The sequence below is a fragment of the Hirsutella rhossiliensis genome (assembly GCF_020360975.1).
Source record: "Hirsutella rhossiliensis strain HR02 chromosome Unknown scaffold00004, whole genome shotgun sequence".
Taxonomy (NCBI): Eukaryota; Fungi; Ascomycota; class Sordariomycetes; order Hypocreales; family Ophiocordycipitaceae; genus Hirsutella; species Hirsutella rhossiliensis.
The window spans coordinates 4345477-4365412 of record NW_025408670.1 but is presented as its reverse complement, the minus strand read 5'-3'; the positions used below and the strand labels follow the sequence as shown (position 1 = coordinate 4365412).

The following is a 19936-nucleotide window of genomic DNA, read 5'->3' as shown; positions in this document are numbered from 1 at the left end:
TGGCGACTCATCATCTTTGCTTTGTACTCTGTGTCTGTGGCATTAATAAAGATATTTCCATGCGTTGAAACGTAAATACCAAATATCGCCTTGTCCTGCCCGTGCCACGCTCCCCCAACACTTACACCCACACCCGCACGGCAGCCAAAAGAGAATCAACCAAAGACTCCCACGCTCATCCATCCTTCCCTCTTCCCGCCTCGCCTCGCACTTCCCGCGCCCCCCCCTCGCTGTGCCCCTTTGCCCTAGCCGCCACTACCGCCGCCCTCTGCCTTCTCCTGGCCTCACCTGCAAGCTCCCTCATCAACGGCTCAATCGAGCCCAACCCGCTCGTGTCGTCGCTCCCGCTCGCGCTGTCCCGCCACGCGCCCCTGCGATGGCTGTTGTAGTCGTCGTCGTCATCGTCGTCGTCGTCGCCCCTGCTTGCGCCCTCCCTTTGTCGCGCCAGCTTCTCCAAGAGCCTGCCGTGCGCCAAGCTCCTCCGCCTCGACGCCCGGCGCCTGTCTGCCTTGCGGCCGAGACGCTCTGCTGCGCTGTCCGCCTCGCCGTCCGATGCAAAATCCTCGTGCTCGTCCCTGTACAATAGCTCCCCCTTTGTCGCCGCCGCCGCCAAGGTGCGGTTCATGTTATCCAAGACGGGGACCAGTGCTCGGAGCCAGACGTCACCGTTGCGCTCCAGGCGGCGTAGACGGCGTTCCATGTCTCGGAGGCGATGCTCGCGGTACGACTCGTACAGGCACATCAACTCCCTGTCCGCCTGCGAGCCCTTGCCGTCGCGCGCGGCCCCCCCAGGGGCGAGGCCCTGTGCCTCTGCACGGGCCAGCGCGATGGCCTCCCGGGCCTTGCGCTCCTGCTCGCGAATGGCTTTCCATTCCCGGCGCCGCGTGAGCGACGTGCGGTCCGCGGCCGCGTGCCTCGTGGGCGGAGACCCGTTGGCCGACACCGGGGGCGTTGGGATGCTGGGATCACTCGGCTGAGGCAACAGCTCGGAGGGATCCGAACCTTCCTCGACCGACTGTGGCGCTGGCACCGCCTTGGATTGCCGATGACGCGTGGCCCGCTTCATGGAAGGACAGGGTTCGAAGTCGACCACCACCATCATGTTGCTCATACTCAAGTGCTGAGTTGGGTTGTTCTCATCATTCTGTGCAACGGGTTCACGCGCGTCGCCGGCACACTCTTGCACAGTCCCCTTTGTTGCCTGTGCCCTGCTGGTCCCGTTGGTCGCCGCGGCATCGCTCGTTGCTTCGTCCCGCTTCATCTGCTTCGGCCTCCGAACGGCCTCCATGTCCCGCCGCTTCCTATCTCGCACCGCTTCCCTCCGATTCCTGGGCGAAGTTGGCGGGGGTGGCAGAGGCGGCGAGGGGTCCCTGTGAGAGACGATGGGGCTGTCGGCGATCACCGTGAGCCCCGAGGATCGACCATCCTGTCTGTTGGCCGGCGCGGGACGCTCACTGCCGAGGCCGGGAACAGCGCTCGACTTTCTGGGCTTTCCCCACTGCGACGAGTTCAGACTGGCCTCGCTCGCCTTGGACAAGGCTGTACTGCCACCGGGTGAAGGGGGACCCAGGTCTCGCAAGCGACGCATTGTGTCCTGACTGCGCTCCTGCTGCTCCTGCAGTTGTAGTTTCTGTTGCTGCTGTCGTCGCCGCTGCCGCTGCTGCTGCGAGAGAAGTGAGTCGATCGAGGCATGCTGGCCTTTGCCACGAAGGCGCACCACGCTGGAACTGCGGGCAGGGAACGGCGACTGCTGAGGAGACGAGTGAGAAAGCCCGCGGTGCCCAAAGCCCTCGTCGCTCGACGGCGAGGAGTTCCACGGCGCGGAGCTATCGTTGAGCACCGTCGTATCTAGCTGAGCAGGTAGGATGCCAATGTAGTCATAGGGCTTCCCGCGAGGGACGCCCTTGGGCCGGTGGCCCAAAGCGTTTGGTTTGATCCACTGGCTCGGCGGCAGCGGGTGGTCGTCGGGGCGAGGAGACCTGGGTGTTTCAACGGGCCTCGAGCCGGAACGGAGCAGCGCAGCGGCTCCCTTGTTTGCGTCTCGCGTGGAAATGCCCGCGGACAGGTCCCGGGGAGAGCAGACGGGGTACTGAGACTTCGGCACCTCGGCAAAAGGGGTGACCTCGAGCGGGATGGAAATGGCAATGTGACGGTGGCCGCCAATGGTGGTGCCTGACACGGCCGAGTCGGGGAGGCGGATTTGCTTGGGGGCGCGGGGAAGCGACTTGCTCCTCTTGCTCATCTTCCTGAACTTGAACCAGGCCCCCCGTCCCCTGCCGCAGCCACCGGCACCGTGTGGCATCGACATGAAGTTGTTGGGCGGTGGCGGGTAGTTTGTAAAGAAGTCGACCAAGGCTGCGATTTGGTTGCTAGTGTGTCGAGTCGTGCCGTCCCTGCCCAGGGGCAGAGCGCCATCGAACTCGTCAACGTCGAAGGCGCTTCCCGAGTCGGACAGGTTTGAGGAAAAGTGAGGACGAGCCAGGGTGGCGGAGCGGAGAGACTCTTGGCCGCGAGTGCGATTTTGACGATGGACGAAGGGGCCCGAGGCCAGGGGAGAAGATGGAGTTATGTCGCCCAAGCAGGAGGCTGACCGCCTCGTCCCGGCAGTCTCCGGCTGTGCCACGTCGGCCAACGTCATGTCGCGGACGGCTCACTCAAACCTGACAGCAGATGGGCGCCCTTGCATCATGCAAAACCTGGCGTCAATAAGCATCATGTTTTGGTCGCTAAATACTCTGTATAAGATGGGTGGCGGTGTAGGAGCGGGCACGCTTACCTGGGCCAAGCCGAAGATGAAGGACGGGCTAATACTTGCTTCTGCTCACAACTTTCTTGTGTAACCGCGTGAAGATGAGCTTGGGACTAACGCCGGGGCAACCCACTGTGTTGGCGGATGGATGCAAAAGTATGTACATGGAAGCGAAAAAAGGAAAAAAAGAGAGAGCGAGAGAGCGAGAGGCGAACGGAAAAAGCAAAGAAGGATGGAAAAGAAGGAGGGAAACGCCTTAGCTTCTACGACAAGCCTCGACGCAAGGCTTGACAGGGCGACCCAAGATCAGCCAGCGCCGTGGTGGTGAGGGCCCAAGAAAGAAGAACGAAGGAAGGGCGAGCTGACGGGTTGAATTTGCCGTGAAGAATCGAGAGGGAAATGGACGTGCGAAAGGGGTGAAACAGAAGCAGGACCCCAGGGGATCGGCGACACGTTTGACCACGTTGGGCAAGGACGTGAGAGTCTTTGGACTCGGAGCCAACACATCAAGTCGAGACAGCCCCAGGCGTGCCCAGCACGTAGTGATTAGGGTCTCAAGCCGGCCACAGAAAGTCGGGGGAGGATCCTGTCGACGGTGGTGTGTGTGTATATGTTTGCTGCAGAATCTCCATTCTCGTCTGCCCGTCTACTGTCCATGTTGAGCCTCGTCGTCGGCCGTGCTTGGCCTACTGCAGGCCATAAATTCAACGACCAGAGATGCTTGTCCCTCGTCTTCGCACTGGTTTCGCCAGATAAAAAGAAAGCGTCCGCGTTAGCGCGACGTCGATCCCAGGCCGCTGGCGAACCCTGGCGGCGATCCAAGTGCCGTCACGGCCCACTCGCTCACAAGATTGCCTGTTATGTGTGTGGTTGGCATGTCAGCTGCTTCGTCTCGAGTCTCGACACAGCAACCCGGGCCCCCGGTCAGTTGATTCGTCATTTTTCGAGCGAACCATCTGGAGAAGCCAGACGCCAGGATGCCCTGTCCTGCCTGTCGTGACTGTTGGGAGTGGCCGAGGCGGCGGCGGCGGCGGCGGCGACGGCGGCTAAGCTCGCAAGGCAAGCAAGCAGTAATTATCTGCGGGCCGCAAATGAGTGCCGCCCTTTTCCCCCCCAAGAGATACCGTAGTCGAGGCCCTCGAGCGCTTTGATAGGGAGAGAGAGAGAGAGAGAGAGAGAGAGAGTGGAGGAGAGAGGAGAAAGCTTCTTTCCCCAGAAGGCGCCGACAACCTTGTAGGTCCTGTAATTAATACCTGCCACGACTGTGCCTTCCTCGGCCCCTCAAGGTACCCGTAAACCTACAGTGGGCCTTGGGCTATGAATAGCACCGAGACTCTCTCCGTCTCTCTCCCTCTCTCTCCCTCTCTTTCTCTCTCTCTCTCTCACCCCTTTTCCCCTTTTCCCCTCTCTTTCCATGCTCCTCCTGCTTTGCTTTGCCATATCACCACCGTTCCAGAGCACGCCATGCCTTAGGCCGGTACCTAAGGTGGTCGCATACCGTCCAACCTGCAACGATGCGCTGCTACTGCACGAAATTGCCGCCGTCTGTGTTGCCCCTGATTCACCCCCAACGTTCCTCTGACCTGTCGTTGGTGCACGCGTTTACAGTGCATCATGCGTCCTGCAATGTACATGCACACAGTCATGTTTTCCTGCTGCTGCTGCTGCCCTTCACTCGCCCAACAGCAGTCCGTCTCCGCGCCTCATCTTCACATCAGTGTGTGCGGCCCGAGACATCGTTGCCCGAGACAGAGGCCGCTCCCGCCCTACGGAGCGGCAGAGTTTGATGTAACCGTCCAACGGTATCGACTGAGATGCTGCACCTACTCACTGGACGGGCATACTGTCTGTCATCATGGCCCTCTCTTGAAGAGACACTCTTCATTGCAAATTGCGCCGGCCCCTCGCCACCGTAGGCCTTTGACCGTAATCTTCTCGCAGCCAATCCTCAAATAGGGGGCATGCACCTTAGCTACATACAACCTCGTACATCACCTTCCTTAAACCTCACACGCCCCCTCCCCCGAATCTGCCTTGCTCCTTCATCTGCGCGTTTCCTAAAATTGCGTCCTCGCAGATTCCTGTCCGTCAACACCTTGTAATGCTCCCTCTAGGTAGCCGTCTTATGCGCCTTTGACTGGCTGGGAGGGTGCTCAGCCAGAATAAAGAAAAGAAACCGGGGGGGGATGAAAAGACACCGCCCTTCCCCTGGCTTGCCAAGCTGCGAGCATCAGCGCTTCTTCGGCATGAAAAGACTCGGCTTAGGCTTCTTTCGCGGAGCCTGCGGAATCGGCTTGTTTGTTGGCTGACAGCCGTGTTAGCCATAGTCCTTTTGCACTTGAAATATCGCCCAGCCGGGGCTGACCTTGTTGCCAGACGCTGTGCCACTTGGTGACAGAGAGGATAACGACGTCGATCCGGCAGACGGCCGAGGCGTCGGAGCAGGAGCTGGAGGCCGCTCCGGAGGCGTCATCCCAAGCACCGACATGGCCGATGGATCCTTGGGCGCCGCGGCAGGCTGTCGGGGTCTCTGGCCAAACTTGGCCATCAGTCCACCCCCGCGCCCCGTGGTGCTGGCCATCTGCTGCTCCGTCAGAACATGCTTGCCGTTTTAGCCGGTAGCGGCGTCACCTACCCTCTTGGACCCGGGCTGTCCAGAAGCCGGGTTCTCCAACCCTCGTTTCTTCGACTCTGACGAATTCGTCCAAGTGTGGATGACGGGCGGTCCGGCACTGGACCGTGGGACTACCTCGTCGACGCTGTGCCGGGCGTTGGCACTCGGCTTGGCGTCGTGCCCGGCCATCGCCCCGCTCTTGGACATTGTAGCGTCAAAGCTGGGCTGCCTCGGGCTGATGTCGGCTTTCTTGGCCTGCTCTGGCACCGCATTTCGGTCCGCGACCAATGCATCCGACATTGCAACTTCCCTCGACATGGCGGCTGGAGCGACCGGCGCGAGCCTTTCCGGCTTGGCCTGCTCGAGCGGTCGGCGGAACATGGAAATAATGTCACCCTTGGTATAGCGATCTCGCGCTCGCGCGTCCTCAATCAGCTTGCGCCAAAATTCACCCTGGACCAGGGCTCGCGAATCTCCCAGGATCCAGAGCGAAGACTTGGCTCGGGTCAGTCCGACGTTCATTCGCCGGATATCCGTCATGAAGCCTATGCCGCCCGTCGAGCTGGCCCGGACGCACGAGAAGATGATGATCTCGCACTCTCGGCCCTGGAAGGCATCTGTCGTGTTGAACTCGATAATGTCGGCAATGTCCTCGCCGTACCGTGATTTGAATCGCCGCCGCAGCTCAAAGAGTTGGGCCTTGTAGGGCGTGATGATGCCTATCTTGCCAGCCAGGTCGCAGTCTCGGTACTTCTTGCTGAATGTATCGTACATCTGCATGGCAACCTCGAGCTCCCTGGTGTTGACGAGCGACTGGCCCCTGTGACCTCTCTCCTGGACACCCTCCACGTCAAAGAAGCGGTATGGTCCGAGCAGGGCACTGCTGTGCCACGGCTGCCGGCGCAGCTGCACCATGCCCTGACCGTCCTGGAGCTGTCCTTCGTAAAATTCTTTGCTCGGGAACATGCTAATCTCCGGGTGCATGCGGTACTGTGTGTTGAGGAGATGGACGCTCTTGGGGTGGTTTTGCTGCATACGCACGAACAAGCTCTGGTCGTAGCCGAAGCGCGCCGCGGACTGAGAGAGCACCGTCGGCGGGAGCTGCTTCGGATCACCAACCAGGATGCACTTGCAGCATCCGTACTTGAGGGGGATCAGCGCGCTGAGCTCCACGCATTGCGCGGCCTCGTCGATGATGACCGTCTCAAACTCTACGTCCAGGTTGCGGAACATTTCGTGTCCGCTGCCACTCAAAGTCGCGCAGAGCACATGCGCAGAGTTGAGGATCTCCTGTTGCACTTGTCGTCGACGCATCTCCATCTCTCGCGCAATCGAGTTGCCGCTGTCCTTGTTGGCGTCAATCTGCTTCCCGATATGCATCTGCCGACGTTTCAGGTCCTCGAAATGCCTGGACAGATTATTGTATTCGGCTCGGTCTTCATGGCCTCGCGCCTCCTCTAGCCGGGGTCGGAGCAGCGCCAGTTCTTCCTTGATCTTAGCAGCGTCTTCGTGGAGCTTCTCCCGATCGGCTTTGGCCTTGTCTCTGGTGGTGTCGCCTTCGAGTCGAAGTCGGACCTGTTCATCAAGCGTAACATCCTTGACAGCGACGTTGATCACGTCGGTCCTCCCTAGACGCAGGACCTTGATGCTCCTCGTCTTTCCACTGGTCGTTTGGACGCCGGCTTTCAATCGCAGCACAAGCTCGTCGACTGCGGCATTGCTGGGTGCGCAGACGAGAAGTTTCTTGGGCCTGGCCTGCGTGTTTCCGTTCAACGCGTTGATAGGTCGCAACGGGTTGCCAACCGGCACCCCGGCCGAGGCTTGAGCCAGCTGTTCCGAGAGCAGCGAGCCAACCATAGCCACAATCGTCTTCGTCTTGCCAGTTCCAGGAGGCCTGTGGTCCAGTCAGTATCTGCCCCGTCATGGCCGGACCGGCTCAGGCGTCCACTCACCCTTGGATCAAAGTGAAGCCATCGTTGTCGTGGGCACCCAGGACGGCCAGGGCCTGGCCCCGGTTGAGGGCCCAATTCTGCATGGCCTTGGCAATTTTCTCGTCTCCATATCGAAGAATGGGCGACGGCTCGGCCTTCAGGATCTCGTCCATGAGATCGTAGTACTGCAGGCTCTCCAACGCAGCATATTCTCGTTCAATCGTCGTCATGTTGGTGATTTTGATCCCATGGACGCTGACGCCAGGCGTGAGCACAGTCGACAGCGAGTTGCTACGCGAGGCTACGCGATATGTGATCTCAATCACGTCCTTCTTGTACGTGATACGATGGACCCGAGCAAGACAATGCCTGGCCGATGGGTTGGCCAGAGGATTCTCGGCCTCGGACACCAGAAGAATATCACCCTCCGAGACCCCCCGTTCCCGGTTTTGAATGGTCGGCATGGTGAACGTGGCCTCTAGGTAGCTGTCTACGCTTGCGCGGCTGGCTATTTTCATCCCAAATGGCTGAGATGTTATCTCGTCCTTGGATGTGACGAAGGAACGCCAAGCCTCCGAGGCAAGGAGGGGGAAAAAGGTCTCCTGGTAGGACCTCGGGTCTGGATACTTGGTCGCAACCTCGCTGGCAGCCGGGCCGCTGGGCGGATCGCTTCCTTTGTGGAAAATGTCCCATGCGAGGATCGTGTTGTGGAGCCTATCCATGGGAGGAATCAGGCGGGCCCTCATCTCTTTAACAGACCGCTGCTGCCGCGTCTTCTTGACGGGCCGGCGAATCCTGTCGCGCAAAGCCTGCTGTCGCTGTCTTTCGTGCTCGTCCAGTGTCTTCTGGCCACCGGTACTAAGGGCAGCGAGCTGAGCATCGGCGTCCGAATCCTCGCTTTCACCTTCAGATTCCTCGTCAGAACTGTTGACCATGATCTCGCTTCGCCCATGAGAGTGGTCTTTGCCTGTGAGGCTGAGGCCGTGAATGCCAGAGCCCTCGCCTGGTACCGTCTCTCCCCGAAGCTGCCGGGCTCTCGCGATAGTCTCGGCATCTCGTTTGGCCTTTTCCGCCTTTTCTCTCTGTCTACTCTCCTTCAAGGCTGATATGGATTTTGCGTCAGGCACCTTGGCCACAGCTCTGGCCCGGGCTTGGCGCTCCCCGATTTGCTTCAGGAGGGGGCTGTCGGCAGACTTGCTCAGTTCGAGAACGTCGTCTCGGTTCGACCTGCGTGGCTGGACGGTAGTGGTCGTCGTCCCTGGTGCCGACTTGGACCAGGCATCCAGTTTGCTCTGCTTTTTGATCCTGTCCTTGCCGGCCTCCGAAAAGCGATCTGTGCCTCGTGGCAGCACATCCAACTGAATAATCTGAACCTCCTCGTCATGGCCCAGAGCCTGAAGCAGCTCGGCACGTTGATGGTCATTCAGGTTCGTTGATCTCAGATATTTGCCCTGCGTGCCCGTCGGCACACAAGCATCAGTGATTAGCTTACGTGACCCAGCGTTGATCTCGAGGCTGTTCTCTCTAAGCCGCGTCAAGATCTTGCAGAGCACTCGAACTGTAACGTCTACGAGCCACCGGTCCTTGAGGCGAATCATATTCTCCATGCCGCGGAAGTTCTCCTTTGCGGGACCGAGGATCATCGCCATTGCATCCTTTTCCGATCTTCCGGGAGCAATTGTTGTCGTGAGAAGCCCGTCTTCGGCGATGAGTGCCTCCGCAAGCTCCATGATTTCTCGGCAAAAATTGGTCATGACGGCATTCTGAATATACTGCGACCAGTTCTCAATATTCAGACAGGACTTGGAGACAAACCGCCACTGCTCAATCCACCAGCGTAGAATGGTCGCGGCCAGCTTTGAGTCTATAGTCCTGGTTCGTAGGACACCAGCGGTGGTGTCGACAAGGCCCTGGAGGACGGACCGGCTCGTGTTGAGTAGCGGCCTGATGGGGCCCCACGGGAACGGTGGTCGCATGATGCGTTCCAAAGTCCAGATGATGGAGGAGAGTGTCTGTTCAGGGTGAAAGCGAGCCATGTGCTCCAGTGCCGAATCGCGCGAGAGCTCGCTGGTCCAGCTTTTGAGTACCTCTGCCGAGGCTTCTGCTAGATCTGACTCGCCGTGGACTGTAAGTCCGACGATGGCTTGGAAGGGCAGCCGATCGGCAAAAAGCATGTTCAATTCAGCGGTGTCCAGCTCAGAAACGCGACTGAGAATCCTGACAAGCACGTCTGTTACGTCGTGAAATGCCTTGTTGAACGTCTGGCTCGACTCATCCAGACTGTTGGCCTTGTTGCTCTTTCGGGGCCTGATCTGTTCGACGGATATGAGGGGCCCGAGGCATGTCATGATGTCCTTGGCCAAGCCAACTTGGTCAGATGATGCATCGAACATGTCGACAACGCACTCCCAGTACGCCTTGGAGTTTCTCGTAATGGTTGACTGAAGCTGCTTGCTGTTATGAATGGCGGAAAACTCCTCGGAGAAGAGTTTCGTGTCCAATCTCATGGCGGTGAAGAGAAGAGCTCTGGCCGCATTTGCAATCTTGAAGGTTGTCCAACCCTCATTACTTCCACTTGGGGTCCTGAGGTTTTGCAGTATGACATCCCTGTACTTGACGACGAGGTTAAAGGCTGCGCTGGCGTAGAGGTGTGTCGTACCAGAAGCGATCTGCGTGTTCGGGTCCAGGAAGGATTTCAGAGTGAAGCTCAAAGCATCGAACCCAGCGCGAATGCAGGCGGCTTGCCCGGGTTCACCAATCGTCGCATTCTTGGCAAGAGACTCAAAGAGGGTATGCATCAGCACCTCGCAAGCGTCGTATCTGCGATCACGGCCCAACGACTGAAGCCACGGATGGATCCAAGACGTTGGGAACGGCACGACCTCCTGCGAACTCGAGTCGAAGCCACTCCAGCAATCCTCCAGCGACTGCCTGAGCAGAACCTTGTAGACGGGGCTGCCAAAGAGCAAGTCGGCGATGACATTGGGCCTAGCATCGCCGATCACATCCCAGAATGCCTTTGGAGATTTCCTCAAGAGACCCGTCAAAACTCGGATCGCTACCACCAACACTCCCTCGGAGCGGCAAAACTGAATGTGACGAAACAGCAAGTCGTAAATGTTGGCGCTCCCTGGCCGGACTTCCAGGCTACGCAGGCGGTTGAGGATAAGCCCGTCGGTCAAGGTTCGCAGAACTTCCTCAAAGCCTTCCCAGAATCGCTCAATGTCCTGACAATCCTCACTGCTGGGCTGGGAAAGGTCTTTTTTGCTGACCTCGTCGATGCCCTTGATAAGGCCGCCGCTAACAGCCCAGTCAAACTGCTCCTCTGTCATCGACTCGCTTTCAACGCACTTCCAACTTTCTTGGGCCCATTTGAAGCGGTCCTCGACCCTTGGGTCGAAGAGGAAGAATGTCATGCCCGGGAGAGGGTCCTTATTTCCCAACTTGAGATAGCTCTTGCCCTGCAGCCGCATGAAGACATATTGGAAGATATGGCGTTGCTCGGGAGCGGCGATGTACTCGACGCAGCAAAGAGCCTCATAGACGGCAATGAGAACGATGGGGAGGTTCTCGCCAAACTGAGCCTTTTTGAAGGTAGCACCGCTCGCCTCGATATCCTCGATGTACTGCTTCGCCCAAGTCAGGTTGTAGTCGATTCGAGCAACGTCGAGTTTGTCTAGCAGCTCCTCTATGTGGAGCACAGAGTCTTCGTTCCATCGTCTGGGGACAGTCAGTGGAAATTTTTGTCACGGCTGGTATACATACTCGGAGAACTTCTGAAGATGTGCTTTGCGCTGCATGTGCCAGTTGATAACACACTCGGAGCACAGCTTGAGGCAATCCTCGAGTCGCTTCGTGAATTCGTCGAGCCATTTGCCAGCATCTTTTCTGTCGAAGCCGAAGATGAGGCTGTTCCAATAGGTTATCTCGATCCGCCTCTCGCCGTCCTTGATGCGAGTTTTCTTTTCGGCGAGCGAGATTTTCGAGTCTGGATCGTTGAGTAATTTGTAGTTTTCGTCGTCGTCGTTACTGATCTTGGGGCATAGCAGATGGTGCTCGGGGGAGATATTCTGTAACTCTTCGAACCATCTCCCGAGGTCCTCGTTGAAGTCGGTCATAGTATCGCTCGGTTTCGGTAACGCACGTCATCGGATTCGAAGCTGATCGATGATGGTCGATGGAAACAAGACGAAGCTTCACGTCCGAGAGGAGGGAGAAGGGAGCGGAATGCAGCTGGGCAAGACCCGAGGATTGGAAGCGGAGGCTTTAGGGTGAAGGGGGACGAGAGACGGGCGGAGGCGAGCTCAAAAGTGGATGGCAGTTGTCAAGGCACAGCCGCCGGCCGGGGTCCCGAGGGCAGGCTTGCAGGGTCAAGGAAGGGCATTAGAGATTTGCCAAGTGTTCGTCGTTAGGACCCGACACCTCTGCCAACAGGCGCTGGAGAAGAAGGAAATCATTAGCGTGCCCAGCCGTTCATGTAGGAAATCGCTGGGCAGTGTGCAGTACGCGTTTCGCCCTGACAGCTCGACTGGCCGGGTTACAACTTGAGCTCGCAGCTCGTGGTAGGCGACGCTTCTCTGCACGAGGTGGAAGTTGAAGGTAAGATGGCCATCACGGCGGCGCGCAGTCCTGTAGGTCTAAGCAGGGCGCACTGTAGGTACATGTGCCAAGTAGCATTTAGCCTAACGCAGCCTTGGCAACGCCTCGGAATCGAGGCCAGAGGAGGCCCGTGCGTCAGCGGTCCAGCTCGCACACCGGAGAATATTTTGGCCGGGTTCGATCCTCCAGTCCAAAGCAACGACATGTCCACCAGTAGTTTCCAGCTTTAAACCAAGGACAAGTCTGGACCTTCAGTCCAAATGACACTCTATCCCGAGTGCTCGACGCTGAGTCCCCAGAGAAGGGAGAGTGGAGGCAAGGCAACAGGTACTATTATTTTCCCACGTTAACTCTAAGCGACCGCAGCTGGTCCAAGATGGTCAGTCCTGCAAACGAGACGACCTTTGCTTTCGGATTTTGATCAATATAGGCAGCTATATAGGCCAACAGATATCTCATCCACGAAAGTGTGTCCCAACGTGAGTTGCGAGACTCGACGAACCCACAACGCTTCGTGCTGCTACTTCCTAATTCCTATACTTCCTTGCTGGCTCGCGACCTTTAGAGACTTGAGGAGGGCCAAAGGCGTGCAAGCAATCAGAATTCACGGCAGAAACAAAGTGGGGGAGCTTAGGAGCAGACTCTACTTCACCTCTCTCTATCTCTCCCGCCCCCATTTCCTTCCCTCTCCGCCCCTTCCTCTCTCTTCCTCTCTTGCTTGCTGAACTTTGGCGCGGTGAGTTCAACCACACACCAGCCGACGCCAGAAACCGCAACGGAAGCCATACCTATGCAAGGCTCCTGTGCTACATTTCTACCGTTGCCTCCAGAGCACATTGTTCAAGCCATCTCCTTTCTGCCACACACATCGTTCCCCCCCACACCTTTTTTCATTCACACAGTTCACCCCGCCACCTTTTCTCACATACATCTTTCACGCCGTCACTTGGAAACCTGTGCAAGCTCGCATTTGGATTTAGCGAACCACCCGCAACCTACAGGGTTTGTTCTCTCAACCTTACTCTAGGATCGAGCGAACTCGGTTTCATCAAAGACTCCCTTGTCTGCCTATTCTTGTTTTAAATTTTCTATCCCATTTCATCTTCCGTCCTTTTGATTCTATTTCGGCAGAAAGCACCAAGTTCAGAGGAGCGCACCCCAACCTCTTACTGGGTATGGCCGCACGACCGAGATCACTAAGCTCTGCATCGTCCTGCATTTTGATCGACGTCATCGACATCGACGATGATCCGCAGGATGTCTTTGAGGACGTGGTTATCGACCTCACTGGCGATCACCTGAGCCACAGCTTGCTTCGTGATGGCGAAGTCGCTCTTGATAGGCTTCAAGCCCGAGGGCAAACGTTTTCACCAGGCGATGTCATTGAGGTGCACGGCGCGCATTTGGGCTCTTACTCCGTTGACTTCCTGCAAGTCAAGGTTATTGCCGAAACCCGTTCCAGAGAGCCCATTCTCCGCGGCCTTCCGCTCGTGCGGACCACGAGCCTTTTGGGCAAACTGCACATGAAAAAGAACGAAGTTTGTTTGCTCCAGTTCGTCGAGCGCACTGCCGACGATAACTTTCCCAATCGCCCGATATTTCTGGACATCCGCCCTGAAACAAATATCGAGAAAAGAACTCTGATAATCACCAATGCTCCATACCCCGAACATAGCTTCTCGTCACTCAAGGATCGAATTGGTGAAAGAACACGACGACAAGGCCGGGCTGAGCGCAGTGGTCTTCTTGCTTGCCGATGGAGGCTCACGGTATATTTCGCCAGGAAAGGCCGACAGATGCGACCCGTTGAAGAGGCTCTGGAGAGTCTACTCGCAGCCGACGTGCCGGATGTCCAGTATCGCGTTCCAGATGAGGCACTCCAGAACAGATGGCATGGCGTCTACGCCAAAGGCGGGTCGTGGAACGGAGGGCGGCATGCTCATGTAGACCTGGAAGCAGTTCCTCGGGAGCCTCGAACCAGGGGCCACGGACAAAAATACACGTTCTTCGACGCCTTTTCTAGCGCAGGAGGCGTCTCACGTGGAGCCCAGGGAGCTGGGTTCAAGGTTCAATACGCCGTCGACAATTCGCCCGAGGTCTGGGACACTTACCGGATGAATTTTCCAAACGCCACGCTCTATCGAACGTGCATTCACGGGTTCCTCGAACAGACGACCAGGAACCACGTCCGAGTTGATTGCCTGCATTTGTCGCCGCCGTGCCAGTATTTCTCGCCGGCGCACACTCATGACTCTGTGCACGATGCGGATAACATATCTGCCCTTTTTGGGTGTGGCGAGTTGGTCAAGAAGACAAGGCCTCGAATCATCACCCTGGAGCAGACGTTTGGGATTACCCACAACAGACACCTGCCATACTTCCGAGCCTTGATCAGTCAAATGACGCAGTACGGATACTCGGTCCGTTGGAGAGTCGTCCGTCTTTGCACCTGGGGCTCTGCGCAGGATAGAAAGCGACTCGTTGTAGTCGCGGCCAGTCCTGGACACCGGCTTCCGCCCTTCCCAGAAGCCACTCACTCGGAGACGGGCGGCGGCGGCCGGAAGCCTTTTACCACCATCAGCCAGGCCATAAGCGGCATTCCACGGGAGCGTGGCCTGCACAACGTCCGGGGCGTCCGTCACTTCCGGCCCCCACGAGCGCCTTTCAATTCCCACAAGCTCGCGGGCACAGTCACTACGGGGTGCGCACAGCTCTACCATCCAAGCGGGACGCGCGACCTTACCCTCCGAGAATTTGCCTGCTTGCAAGGTTTTCCGCACCGCCACCGGTTTGCGGGGAATAAGACGAGCATCTGCCGTCAGATAGGAAACGCTTTCCCGCCCAACACTGTGGGAGTTTTGTACAAGCATTTGCACCAGTGGCTGCTGAAGGAAGACGGGATGATGCCTTTCCGGCCGTCTGTTGGTCAAGTTTTCATTGTAGATGCTGCATGATGACGGGACTCTGGCTTGCTTTTGACAAGGGGTTCGTGGGATGGGTACGAAGTACAGTCGTTGAATAGCAGTCTGGGTTGATCCTATCTAGTCTGGAGCCCACGTCGATGACAGCCGTGTTTTGTGGCCTTATATAACCAGAATTCGGATCTGCAGGGCCGTCTAGAGGCCGTTGATGACTGTCTGCACTGATTACCAAGGTCCTTTTCTTTGAGTGCAAACGTCATTCAGGCGGTCTCTCGGAATCAGTTCCTCTGCCTGACTCGGCATCCTTTGGAACAGAACACGGCACCAATCACGCGGGCTGTAGCGCGTCTTTCGAGACATGGCATACGAGGGGGGAGACTCTCCCGGAATCGTATGAGGTGACGGCGTTTGCAGTCTATGTGTGGTCAGCCGGCCTAAGACGCACCAACAACGCGGTTGATTTGCCTTTTAAACATGTATGTACTATGTAGGCGTACTCGCTCGGTATCGGATGCAGGATCACCAAGACTAACATTTGTTTGTGCCGCCTGGTTGGAGAGTTGCCAGGCGGCATGGAGCCCGTACGCGCAAGAGAGTGTCGACACGGGCCGGTGCAGCTGTGCTCCCGAGGCCGTGGATGCGAGGCAGGCCGTGGCAATCTGCTTGCTATTGCGGCCAACTGCCGTGTGCCTGCTTCAGCGTGGGCAGAAGGGGTTGTCAGGTGACTGCCTGCCGCCTGCCACCTCCGTGAGTGCACAGTAACCACTCAAGCCCCAGCCCCCTTGGCTGCCTACCATCCGCACCTCCTCCCTCCTCCGCAACTCGTTGGACTTCTTCCTGTCATCCAACCTCTCCCACTCCTCATTGCAATCTCTTCAAGCTTTTGACGGTCGCTGGCAGCTCCTTGCGAACTTGCTAGCAGCAGAGAGCATACATCCATCGTCCTTATCGCCATCTACGATTTCCCCCTCAAGAGATCCTACGCACCGCTTCTGCATTTTGCATCGTACAGACGCCTTCCCCCACGAGCCTGACCAACTGCCACCTTGGCCTCATTTTCCCACCTCACCCTGCCCTCTCCTGGCCGCTGGCACAGCTGTGCATGGTGGAGCGACCAGGACGCTTACGATCAGAAGCCAGCCTTTGACTAGCACGGCCCATCCTTCACCATGGACATCTCATCAGACTCGGTCGTCAGAACTGTTCCGGACAAGGTATGCTGCCCCGGTGCCACCTGAAGCAACAATTGCTGAAACTTCTTCCCCAGGCTGTCGCTCCCTACTACAGTTTCCCTGATCAAAACGAGTTTATATGGCGCCACGAACAGGCAACTCTGATCGAGATGCACAACGAGGAGCAGGCCGTCAAGCGCCTCAACGAGAAACGCCGGCCGTTCAAGGCGTGGCCCGTCGCACCAATTCCCGGTCTGACCACCCCATTCATGAAATCGTGGCTATTCTTGGTCAAGACGCCCTGCGGTGGAGGAAAAGATGATTTCCCATCCCTTACCGATCGGTTTACCATCGACATGGAAAGCAAGATTGATCGTCCCGAGGGCATATTTTCTCTCGTTCATCTACCTGCGTCGCGCATTCAGAACCCGTACGAGACTTTGAAATGTGCTGGAGGTGCAGAGGTTAGCAAGTGTGCTGCGTTCAAGGTCGACGTCCCGCGATCATGGCAGAGTGACAATGGCGTTCATGTGGAGCTAGATCTCATGGCAAACTTTCAGACGGCCACATCTATCAACGAGGCGGATAATATTACCGTCAATCACGAGAAGCACCAAGTCATCGTCATTCAGTGGGAGATCAGCTCTCTTACTTTCGAGGCGGAGCTTGCGGCCCTCCATTGCCTCACGGACAATCATCGCCTGGAAGAAATGGCTCCGGCGAGGCGCTCCCTCAATGCCTTTCGCATGATACAAGACTTTCGCAACCCCAGCTGGATCAGCTACAGGAACCTTCACGACGAGTTTCCGCAGCTTCAGAATCCTGCTCGCTTCTGGCGCCGCGTTCCGAGGCTCCTCGTGGACAAGGTCAGGGCATTCAACGCCGATCATCGGGCGGCATTAGACGGCCTGAAGTGCATTCCTAACTGTCTCTACTTTATCAACGGCTGTCCCGGGGCAGGCAAGACGGAGTGGAATATGGTTCTCGCGGCACTCATTCAATCCAAGAGGAGTCCAAACTCGAGACGCCGCCGCAGCCCAATCTTGTTCCTCGTTGACATCAACAAAACGGTCGACGATGCGGCCAACCGATACTACACCCTTTGCAAGGAAGCTGGTCTCAAGCTTCGAATCATTCGGATGCACGGTTGGCCCTATGAAATGCGCCACAGCTCCACGTTGAACAAGGGGAGCTCCCAGGACCAGGCCGCGAGTGAAGCGGAACTGGACTTTACGAAGCGATTTCTGACCACGGTCAGCCTGGCTTGCCACACCAAGGCGCACCGGGACCCGAATGTGGCCCCGACTCTTGATGAAGCTGCATGGGAGTACTATGAGCTCCACAAAGACGACTGCTTTCCGGCCTTGAGAAAGCTCTTGGCTCGCATGGAGAACGGCGAAGTCTTCAACGGCGAAGACTGGAAGTCTCTACGCTCCCAAGTGTCAGTGCTGTACCGTGCCGTCTTGGCACAAGCAGACTTTGTGGCTACGACGCCCGTGGCGGCTTACGGGAAGTTCTCCAAGCTGTTCGAGCCGGATCTGGTGTTTGTGGACGAGGCGCCGCATGCCCGCGAACTGACCACTTTGATCGCCATCGCCTTCTTCAGCCCTTTGGCGTGGATCCTGACCGGTGATGTCCACCAAACGCGCCCGTTTGTCAAGAGCGGTGACAAGAGACAGGTCGATCGCGAGGGCCTCAAGTTCAACCCTTTTGCCGAGCAGCTCCGGGTGAGCACCATGGCCCGGGCAGCAGCGGCTGGCGCCACAAATGCGAGGCTCCTCGTCAATAAGAGGAGCTACGCGAATTTGCATCGCCTTCCTTCCAAAATGTTTTACAACGGCGAGATGGTCTCGGGATACAGTGGCGAATCGCTGTACCCGCCCAGTGTCCTGCATGCAAAAAGGTACCTCGAGAGGTTGGGCCCGGCAGCCGACATTAGCGAGAACCGACTTGTCGTCCGCTTGAAGGACAGCTGTGAGCATATGCACCGCAACAGCTTCTGGAATCCGGCCCATCACAAATGGATCCTCGAGCAAGTTCAACAGCTGCTCCACGACGAGGCATTTGCTGCCGTCGACGGTCGTGCGCGGGGAACCATTATGATTGCCACGCCCTACAGCACAGCGGTGCGCGAGTATCACTCGAGCGTGAAGAAGTGGCCGCAAGAGTTGCAGGACAGGGTCGAGGTCTTGACTATCGACAAGGCTCAGGGCAATCAGGCCGACGTTGTCTTTCTCGACATGGTGCGAACGGCAAAGGCGGGATTCATGGACGATCCGTATCGGCTCAACGTAGCCATCACGCGGGCGAGACAGGCCGAGATCATCGTCATGCATCATCGCATGACGTGGAAGCAGATGTTGGGAGGGATCCGCATTAGAGCGCAGTACCTCTCCCAGATCTGGGACGACGCGGTGGCTCAGCGGCGCATGGTTTCACTTTGAAGGAGAAGAGTGTGGCATGTCTCTGGTTGTTGAAATTCTGACGACTTTGGCTGTGGCGCTGCCCAACTCTGCGGGACGGACGAGGTGGGCATGCCGCCTATAGGTAGTGACAATAAAACTGACGAGTCTTTGCATGTGCTGTCTGTGGCTATCGATAGAATGGACGCGGTGACGTCAGAGGTTTGTTGTACTGTACAGATTGCGCCGTGATGTTGCACTGCACGAGGCAATCACGGTCATGTACCGGTACAGTACCTACTTGAACTTGGTTATGTGCCTATCCAGGTATGACGGCGGCGGCGACAGTTTTTCGTTTTTGTTAAGAGGCACGTCCTGGCGAGGGCCTGGGATGGTGTGGGAGGGTGCCTCGGGGGGACCCTTGGGGGGACCCTTGTGGTCGCATTCGCGGACCAGGGCGTTGGTCGGGCTGCTGCTGTGCACATGTACTGTACAGTGTCGTGGCTGCGGTCGATTCATGCTCCGTCGATCACGGCCCGTTGGGCTGCGGCTCTGCACGTCGTTGGACCGTGTGCTGCACCACTCGGAAGTGTAATAACTGCGCCCGTGGTTACTTCGTAGAAGGAGGATCTGGATATGCCCAGCGAGACATTCAGAACCGACGGCCATCCATCCCCATACGAGTCCGGCTCGGCAGACTCGGCCGAGGGCCGCCAGTCCGCTGTGGACATGTGGGGGTCAAGAGCATTGATTGATTGTTGAGATGCCAAAGAGGTCGGCCTGCGCTGGTACCTCGCAGGCACCCGGGGCGCTGGGCTGTCCTGCAGGTATAAAGTTCCGGGACTTCAGGTACTAGCAGTAGGTACTAGTAGTACCTAAGTCGGTAGGTAGTGTGCCCCCCCACAGGGCTTTTCAGCTTGAAAGGTTATTAATGAGGAAGACACAATAGTGGAAGATGCGCTCAGCCCCCGCCGTTTCGTCCAAGAGGGTTCTGCCCCCCCCTTCCCTTGGCCAAAGAGACGGAGGGATAATTAATTAACGGCCAAGTCGGCTTGACAAGGACCCCCTCCCATCGAGTGCTCCCATAATGCAGATTCCGGCCAGTCACCGACCGCCCTGCCAAATATGCAGTACCGGTAGGTATTCGTACTGTTGCAGGTACACAGGTACTAAATGCAGTCCGAGCAGATGTTGGAGCACGAGGTTTGGTACCTCGCATGTATATCGCAGGTCCGAGTATCAGGTTTCTACAGTCGCACATTGCCCACCTGTTACCGCTAGTCCAATACCCGCCAGCTTACTTCACCGGTCGCCCGCTGCTGACCGCAATCGTTGTCCGACCAGGTTGCGCCGCCATCAATTTACCTCCCTTGAACCGCCATCCCTTCTCTCACCATGGCTTGACCAGGGCATGACGCGAACGCCGGGCTTCCTTTGATCTACGGCGCTCTACACCCTCGCACTTTCGGCCCTCTGCCGGCCCTGAATTCCAGCGATCCGCCGGTTGCCTCCCGCATTCCTCTCCTCGAGCGCCGAGTCGCGGCCACC

The 19936-nt window shown here is 57.5% G+C and overlaps 4 protein-coding genes across 4 annotated transcripts; 2 read left to right on the top strand and 2 right to left on the bottom strand.

Moving 5' to 3' along the window:
• Nucleotides 1-175: 175 nt before the first annotated feature.
• HRG_04747 (uncharacterized protein) lies at nt 176-2638 on the bottom strand (the record flags this gene model as incomplete). The annotated part of the gene is made up of 1 exon (XM_044863218.1): nt 176-2638. One exon carries the CDS (start codon nt 2636-2638, stop codon nt 176-178), a length of 2463 nt encoding a protein of 820 aa, XP_044721832.1.
• Nucleotides 2639-4979: 2341 nt separating this feature from the next.
• HRG_04746 (AAA domain-containing protein) lies at nt 4980-11412 on the bottom strand (the record flags this gene model as incomplete). Its single annotated transcript, XM_044863217.1, has 14 exons — nt 4980-5030; nt 5115-5288; nt 5385-5481; nt 5545-5618; nt 5697-6878; nt 6939-7118; nt 7167-7257; nt 7316-7802; nt 7860-9606; nt 9664-10311; nt 10357-10521; nt 10567-10594; nt 10646-11014; nt 11060-11412. 14 exons carry the CDS (start codon nt 11410-11412, stop codon nt 4980-4982), a joined length of 5646 nt encoding a protein of 1881 aa, XP_044721831.1.
• A 1656-nt stretch (nt 11413-13068) lies between these two features.
• On the top strand, nt 13069-14696 carry HRG_04745 (c-5 cytosine-specific DNA methylase domain-containing protein; the record flags this gene model as incomplete). Its single annotated transcript, XM_044863216.1, has 3 exons — nt 13069-14313; nt 14359-14594; nt 14663-14696. The coding sequence occupies 3 exons, from the start codon at nt 13069-13071 to the stop codon at nt 14694-14696; spliced, it is 1515 nt and encodes a 504-aa protein (XP_044721830.1).
• Nucleotides 14697-15983: 1287 nt separating this feature from the next.
• HRG_04744 (AAA domain-containing protein) lies at nt 15984-18430 on the top strand (the record flags this gene model as incomplete). The annotated part of the gene is made up of 2 exons (XM_044863215.1): nt 15984-16028; nt 16082-18430. 2 exons carry the CDS (start codon nt 15984-15986, stop codon nt 18428-18430), a joined length of 2394 nt encoding a protein of 797 aa, XP_044721829.1.
• Between the last annotated feature and the right edge of the window lie 1506 nt (nt 18431-19936).